This window comes from Lolium rigidum, chromosome 4 (assembly GCF_022539505.1).
Source record: "Lolium rigidum isolate FL_2022 chromosome 4, APGP_CSIRO_Lrig_0.1, whole genome shotgun sequence".
NCBI lineage: Eukaryota > Viridiplantae > Streptophyta > Magnoliopsida > Poales > Poaceae > Lolium > Lolium rigidum.
The window spans coordinates 164515989-164524385 of NC_061511.1; the positions used below are offsets into that span (position 1 = coordinate 164515989).

At 40.2% G+C, this 8397-nt stretch overlaps 1 protein-coding gene across 1 annotated transcript; it reads left to right on the forward strand.

The window, feature by feature from the left end:
• Nucleotides 1-227: 227 nt before the first annotated feature.
• Nucleotides 228-590, forward strand: LOC124649164 (cortical cell-delineating protein-like). The gene has a single exon (XM_047188830.1). It carries the CDS (start codon nucleotides 228-230, stop codon nucleotides 588-590), a length of 363 nt encoding a protein of 120 aa, XP_047044786.1.
• Nucleotides 591-8397: the final 7807 nt, after the last annotated feature.

Sequence of the window (8397 nt, forward strand, 5' to 3'; positions counted from 1 at the left end):
CGATGGAAAACACTATCACGCAAATGAACCAGAGTACTAGACAAACGCCAGCTCGGAAAATCACATGCTGCCTTCACGGACTTGCAGAATTTCATCTGCCGAGGTCCAAGGCCTCACTACAAATACGACGCTCCATGCAGACACACTGGCGCATCAGAACACTCAAGCAGACCTGACCACCAGTACAAGGACACAAGTAATCGTTAGCACTTGCTCGACCAACATCGATGGCAATGGCACCGAGAGCCCTTCTCCTCCTTGCTTTGGTGGCCGTAGCCAGCGCCAAATACTGCCCTCCGCCACCGGCGCCGGTTCCGGTGCCCCGCCATGGCTCGTGCCCCCAGAACGCGCTCAAGCTGCACGTGTGCGCCAATGTGCTGGGCCTGGTGAAGGCCAAGATCGGCGTGCCCCCCACCGAGCCCTGCTGCTCGCTCCTCGACGGGCTCGTCGACCTGGACGCCGCCGTCTGCCTCTGCACCGCCATCAAGGCCAACGTTCTCGGAATCCACCTCAACCTCCCCATCGACCTTAGCCTCATCCTCAACAACTGCGGAAAGATATGCCCGGAAGACTTCCAGTGCATCCACTAGCAAATCAGCTACAAGCAGTAGTGCATGCACTACTACGTGCTATCTCGAGATCGAGAGATTTCGTTTGCTTCTGTTCCCTACTTTTATTTGTTTCTTGTATACCGGCGATTTGGCATGTGTGTTATGTTCTTTGTTTCACAGAATCATACCTGATATTTGAATTATTTGAATCAATAAAGAGGTAATTTCATGAGACTTGACCTTCGGCACTATGCATGCATGTTATATCACCCCCTCCACCATTCACAAAAGGATGCCATTTTGAAGCCAATCTCTTACGGCGATTATATTCGCCGAGTGTTTGACACTTCTTGGCGATGCATGCCGTGTCTGATACACGTCATTTTCTTTTCATCTTGATGGCGGTGCGGCATGCGTCATATGCATGTGACGAGGGCTGGAAATGGATTGGATAGTGCCCTTCCCACATCCGCTTTCATATTTTCAAAGCGAATATTGATATGAATACAATTGTACATCCTTTCTGAAATATGTGACCCTATAAAAATTTTTGGCCGAAATTCTCTATCCTTACCACTAATCAACCTGACCTCAATTCACAAATACATGATGGTTTAGGCTTGTGCTTTTGCGAGGGGACGATAATTTAGACATTAACAAGGTCTCCGTTTTTTTCCAAAAAAATTACATTTATCAAAAAATTGATGCAAAATTGTTGTTACCATTTTTTTGTTTCTAGCCTTATCAATGTAAAAAAAGACCGTGTAAAAAAGTTACCCGGGTTTATAACTCCTACTCGACTTTGAGCCAAACTTTGACCCTAAATTTAATATTATTGAAAATTGTCAAACTTTGACCTCAAGTTGCTCGACTTTATAGGTCCTCCTCGACTTGCCAAACTTTGACCCTACAATTGTTGTTACCATTTAAAGTTTCTAGCGTTAACAATGTGAAAAAAAATTGTGTAAAAAAGTTACTCGGGTTTATAAGTCTTTCTCGACTTTCTTCAACTAGAATCACTTATAGACAATTATCGAAAGTAAAAGAACATTATCGATCATGCAATGAGCCGGTGAATCCGACGAAACTATGCACTGCATGCAGCAGGGAGCTTCAGCTATATGCATGCCACGAAAAATTGTGATTTCTAGATAGCCTGAGGGCCCAACACTCCTTTTCTCTGTGGACGATTATCTCTGAATAAAATGCAAAAGATCGATATCTCAAATCATGCATGAGTGCACATCGGTACTCCAAGTTGCTTGAGAATATTTCAGATGCGAACAAATAACTTGGTCTTCCAGCATACATCCACGCATGACATTACGAGTTTATGACCCACTGGGTGCTCACTAGAAACAAGCGATTAATTAGTCGATGGAATCATGCATGGTGTCATGGTGACGGTCGGGAAGACAATGATTCAGCCTCCCGTTCGGCGCCCGTGAACAAATTTGTCGCCCGTTTCGTTCTACTTGCTCTCTTGCAGATCCTTTCTACTTTTTTTAACAAGGAAGAGTCCCGAAGGGCCCAAAAACAACATTCATTTAACACCGGAGGCGTTACAAATACAGAGAGGGCCGTAAAAGAAAGACCAACTCTAACAGAGTCCTCACACTTTACAAAAAGGACCTTAGAAACATAAGTGGAAAAGCAACCTTCTACCATGCGTGTCTACACCTTGAGCCTAGAAGAACAAACTGTCTAAGCAGAAGAACACAATCGGAGCCTGCTAGGGTCTGTCGAGAACACTTTTTTTCTTCGAAAATGGACACTTTATTACTTTAAGCAATAGACCCATCCTCTGCATAGCTAGGATACACAGAGCCGTACAAATATCTGTTAAAAAAAACACCAATAAATCCGACGACAAGAATCCAAAGAACTCGATAAACAAAACTAGCTAGGTGGATCCAGGCGGAGATCAGGCTGCCACCCATGTTGGAAAAAAATATCCCTCTCCGTATCCTCCAACCGTGAAGATACCTCCGTAAAGAGGTCTCGATGCTCCATCCGCTGAAGTAGCACCCATGAGTGAAGCATAGTTGTGCACCGGTATATATGACCTGCATAAGAGAGAAAGAAATATTATTGAAAATCTTGTCATTTCTACATAGTCAGAGCGACCAAATAATGGCAATCGCTCTCATCCTAATAAAGACGCTTAAACCTAACAGCCACACCACTGAGCCAATTACCAAATATATTGGCAACACTATGCGGTGGGTATACGGTAGACCCTATTTGGACAACTGACCATATAGACCTAGCAAACTTACACTGAAATAACAAGTGTTTAATAGTTTCGTCTTGGTGACAGAAGACATACTTTTTTACTTCCATGCCAGTTGCGTTTGGCAAGATTATCTTTAGTGAGGATGACCCCACGATGAAGATACCATGCAAAAACTGTCGTTTTGAGCGGTATCTTCATCTTCCAAATTTTCGAATTATTATCGACTGGAATATCAGGCTGAATCAAAGCATTGTGCATGGAGGCCACCGAGAATGAACCATTTCCGGTGAGGTTCCACCGAAACTCATCTGAGCCCTGCGCCAATTGAACTATCTCAAGATGATGTAGCAATTCATTCCAGGAGGTTTGTCTAGGTCCGATGAGACTTCTTCTAAACGTCACATTCGGTGGGAAAGTTTACAACACCTTAGCGATAGTATAACTTTTGTGTCGCACAATATTGTACAATGCCGGGTATTGTTTTCGGAGTGTGGCATTACCAAGTCATTTATCCTTCCAAAAACGAATTTCCGACCCATCCTTAATAGAGACAGATCCATATGGAAAGAAATACTTCTTTGTATCCATAAGGCCTGCCCATAAAATGCAAATTTCATGGTTTCCAAAGAATCTGAGATAAAGCCTTTGAGCCAATATACTTCCTCTTGAGGAGTGTTTGCCAAACTCCCTCCGCGGTAAGTAGCTTAGAGAGCCATTTACCAAGTAAGGCCCTGTTCTTGACCTGGAGATCTTGGATGCCAAGTTCTCCATGGTCTTTGGGGCGGCAAAGCACACTCCACTTAGCCAATGGATATTTACGCTTCTCACTATCCCCCCGCTAGAAGAATCTAGATCAAAAATAATCCAATCGTTTTAAGGCTCCTCTAGGAAGTTGGAAGAAACATATCATATATAGTACCATGTTACTTAGTACCGCGTTTATGAGAACTAATCTTCCTCCCAAGGATAGTAATTTGCCTTTCCAACTGCTTAATCTAATTTGCACTCTTTCCTCGACAATTTTACATTCAACATTGGTTAGTCTCCGATATTGAATCGGGATACCCAAGTACCTAATCAGAAATTGGCCTTGCCCATAGCCGAAAAGCTCAGCATATTCTGCAACATTGTCTTGGGCCTCACCAAAACAAAACAACTCACTTTTATGGAAATTGATTTTTATACCCGAAAGCTGCTCAAAGACTGAAAGAATTAACTTCAGATTTCCAGCCTTATCAATGTCTTGTTTCATAAAAAGGATTGTGTCGTCGGCATATTGAAGAATAGACAATCCTCCATCAACAAGATGAAGAATGACCCCTTCAATTCGGTCCTCTGACTTTGCATGTTCAATCATGACAGCGAGCATATCCGCCACTATATTAAATAGCACTGGTGTTAATGGATCACCCTGTCTTAGCCCCTTCTTGGTTTGAAAGTATTTGCCTACAAGAAGAACCATCCTACAACAACACATGCTTTTCAACTTGTTTCGTATGCGTTGTAAAAATTTATCTTAGATACACATGTATGCGTTGCAAACTGTATTTGTTGTCTGGTATGTAGACTAGACGGAAAATTGGTACACCGCGGTCTGCCCGCGCATTAGAATATGTTTGGCGCTAAGTACGTGGATATGGGCGGGCAATTTTTGGTGGGGGGAAGTTGGAACGTGAGAGGGCCTTTATACACAGCCAGTTTTTTCTCTACCGATCTATTCATCCGTCGTAGTCTTCTCCTCTCCTCATCTCTTATCCTGATGCATGATCGTTCTCTACTCCCGGCCGCCGCTCCAATATCTGGTTAGCGACTAACCCCGCCGCTGAAGCTCCTGGATCCTACCTCCTCCCTGCTTTGCCTCTCCGTTCCTACGGTCCTACCAACATCCTGAGATATATCGGCAGCAAACCCTAGATCGTTGACCATCATGGGCGATCTACAAGGTGCGGCGGTGAGTTTGAGAACTAAGGGCATGGCGGAGGTCAAGCAGTCCAGGGTGCGATTTCTTCTATCCCTTATATTAGTTACTTCTTTCCTTTTCCCTTGGCTTGATCTGTTTACCATTTTTCCTAATTTTTTTGTGCAACCTTGCTGCATCACCTGACGTGGTCGCTCATCAGCTGCAGTAGACCCTCGTTGTTCCCTGATGCCTAGGGTTTCGCCGCCATGCTCCCGTTGATCACGGCAGTCTTTGTCGGCCTACAGATCTCGGATCGTCCTCTTTGTAATGTATTTTGATCTTCAGTTTTGGATCTGATTCTTTTTGTGCAAGAAGTCTGATTCTCTGTCTATCATTGTTAATTCTAGAAGATCATGTGCATCCTCTAAGTGTTGCTTTGATCCATTATGTTTTGATTTTTTGCTGTTGGGAATCAGGATTTTCAAGTGAAGCTGATCATCACAAAATAGTCCAGTCCGGACCTCTTATGGTATCTCGTGGATACCTGTAACTATAATCAATATTGCAGAACGATCAATAGGTCAGCACTATTATGGATCTTTGATATCATTGATTACCCTCGGTCTCACATGTGTAATACTGAATGATTATGCCCCACATGCATGATTCAATCATCAAACTACCCTAATTTTTGTATATATTCTGTACTTTTCGATTTTCTATCCACTCACACACTCTAAAATTGTATTTTACTTCAGGAAAGATGTGTTCCCTTATGATGTTTGTGTCCGTGAAACTGTTTTTCTTTCAGTAATTTGGCATTCTTGGCAAGGTGATACTGTTGCTGCTCTTAGAAGTGCTCAAAGTTCTGAATTCTGAATCTTCTAATTCTTCAGTTAAACCTTGGAATAAAACACATACATACCAAGTACCTTGCTAAACCTATTTCTTAGTTGTAATAGTTTCATACAGTGCCATATTCTTTATATTTATGTACACCATAGTCTGGTTCGTTATTCAGAAATGAAGGATGGAAATATTTATTGAATTCATGTTCTTATAAACCGTGGCAAAATTAAATAAATGTGTAGCTGACATGCAAGAATATCATAACCTGCTTCATTTACCTTGGATTTATATGTATCCTAGTTTGGACATCTCACAAACTATCAGCATGGATAATATTACCTAGTCTTGACCTCTCACATTTGACCTTAGGCTCATGCAATTATTTTACTTTCAACTTTAGGTATATGCTTTTTTGTTAAGAAGGCAGAGATCAAGTACGCTGTTTTCCATCCGTCATTGATCTGTACCAGGGATCAAACTACTGGAAAGAAGCTAATTTTCATTGATGTAGGTGCAGTTAATTGGATGGATAGCATTTTTTGCCTCCTGCTGATTGCCTGCAAGTTTGTTTAGTAAATAAAGTGATTCTTACAAGGTACTTGAAATGACTACCAGCAGGGTCTTATTATTGTTAAATCTGCGGTCTCTATATTCAGTTTATCTTGGAAAGAAGTATTTTGATCGGTGCTTTGCATGGTGAAGATATCCCCTGTTTCAGATACATGTTTTTTGATATTTTCTCATGGTAAGTAGTAGAGCAACTACGTAGTATAATTTACCACTATACCACTCCAACTGTTCTCTCCATATTGATTGTGAAATTGAACTTTGTTTTGTAGGACCAGAAGATCAAAAAGAAGATAACAAGGACTACTACATTATTCTGATATCTGCTCAGTATATTAGAAGACATGATATTAGAAGGAACAGATGTAGGATTAGCTAGAGTATCATATTTTGAAGAAAGATTGCAAGTCGTGTGCTATTAAGATATTTTTCATGTATGAGATGGTGATTCCAATAATAAATACTAAATCTTTCTTTCTTTCCTTTTTGCGACCTATTAATATGTTTCTCTTCACGAATGTCCTGAAAGCACAGCATGGACCCAATTAACGATAATTATGGAAAAATAATATTATGAATGTTAAATGTGGACCACCGCTTGCAAGAGATACAAATATTTAATTAGTAAAATTAATAGTATGCATGAATTCAATTGGGCAGTGTAAGCACCAACGTATGTAAGTGTTTCCCACCCTTAGTTCTATACGTTGCTGCCTAGCAACGCCACTGTTACCAACAGACCTATATGCGTTGCATTGTACCCTTGCAACGCCCAAAAACGCAACGCATTATTATCCGTTGGTAGAGCCGCTAGCAACGCCTATATTGGCATTTAGATACAGATAAATGCGTTGTTGTAGGAGGGGTCCTGTTGTAGTGTTAGTCACTCTAAAATGAAGCTTTTGGGAGGTTTTTGAAATTTCCATGTTTGAAACCCAAAAATCACTTCTCTTCATGCTTGACTTCGTAAGATAGAGTTTAATTAGGGTTAGGGGTAGATACGTACATGATTTTTCTAAGTATTTTTATGCCCATTTGATTCTTGGTCAAATCCTAAGTTTGACAAAAATTTGAACAAGTTTGAAACATGAAAATGAAAATGTAAGCCTAGATCCTTCTTAGTCGCTCTAAAATGAAGCTTTTGGGAGGTTTTTGAAATTTCCATGTTTGAAACCCAAAACCACTTCTCTTCATGCTTGACTTCGTAAGATAGAGTTTAGTGTTAATGACGGGTAGATACGTACATGATTTTTCTAAGTATTTTTACGCCCATTTGAATCTTGGTCAAATCCTAAGTTTGACAAAGATTTGAACAAGTTTAAAACATGAAAATGAAAAGGGTAAGCTTCGGATCCTTCTTAGTCACTCTAAAATGAAGCTTTTGGGAGGTTTTTGAAATTTCCATGTTTGAAACCCAAAACCACTTCTCTTCATGCTTGATCGACTTTATAAGACAGTAGTTTAGGTTTAGTGGGTAGATACATGATTTGTCCGGTTTGAATATGTTTAGACCTTGTTTATCAACTTGAATGCTTACTATATGACATAAGAATACTATGTGCTTTGGTTTTCTTTTTTTATTTGTTCTGAATTTTTATGCCCATTTGATCTTGGTCAAATCCTAGGTTTAACCAAGATTTAAACAAATTTAAAACATGAAAATGAAAAGGTAAGCCCGTATCCTTCTTAGTCACTCCAAAATGAGGCTTTTGGGAAGGTTTTTGAAATTTCCATGTTTGAAACCCAAAACGACTTCTCGTCGTGCTTGACTTCATAAGACAAAGTTTAGGGTTAGGGGTAGATACATGATTTTTCTGGTTTGAATATGTCTAGACCTTGTTTATCAACTTGAGTGCTTACTATATGACATAAGAAGGCTATGTGCTATGGTTTTTCATTTTTTTTTGAATTTTTATGCCCATTTGAATCTTGATCAAATCCTACGTACGGTTTGACCAAGATTTGAACATGTTTAAAACATCAAAATAAAATGTAAGCATGGATCCTTCTTAGTCACTCTAAAATGAAGCTTTTGGGAGGTTTTTGAAATTTCCATGTTTGAAATCCAAAACCACTTCTCTTCATGCTTGACTTCGTAAGATAGAGTTTAGGGTTAGGGGTAGATACGTACATGATTTTTCTAAGTAGTTTTATGCCCATTTGAATCTTGGTCAAATCCAAGGTTTGACCAAGATTTGAACAAGTTTAAAACATCAAAATGAAAAGGTAAGCCTGTATCCTTCTTAGTCACTCCAAAATGAGGCTTTTCGGAAGGTTTTTGAAATTTCCATGTT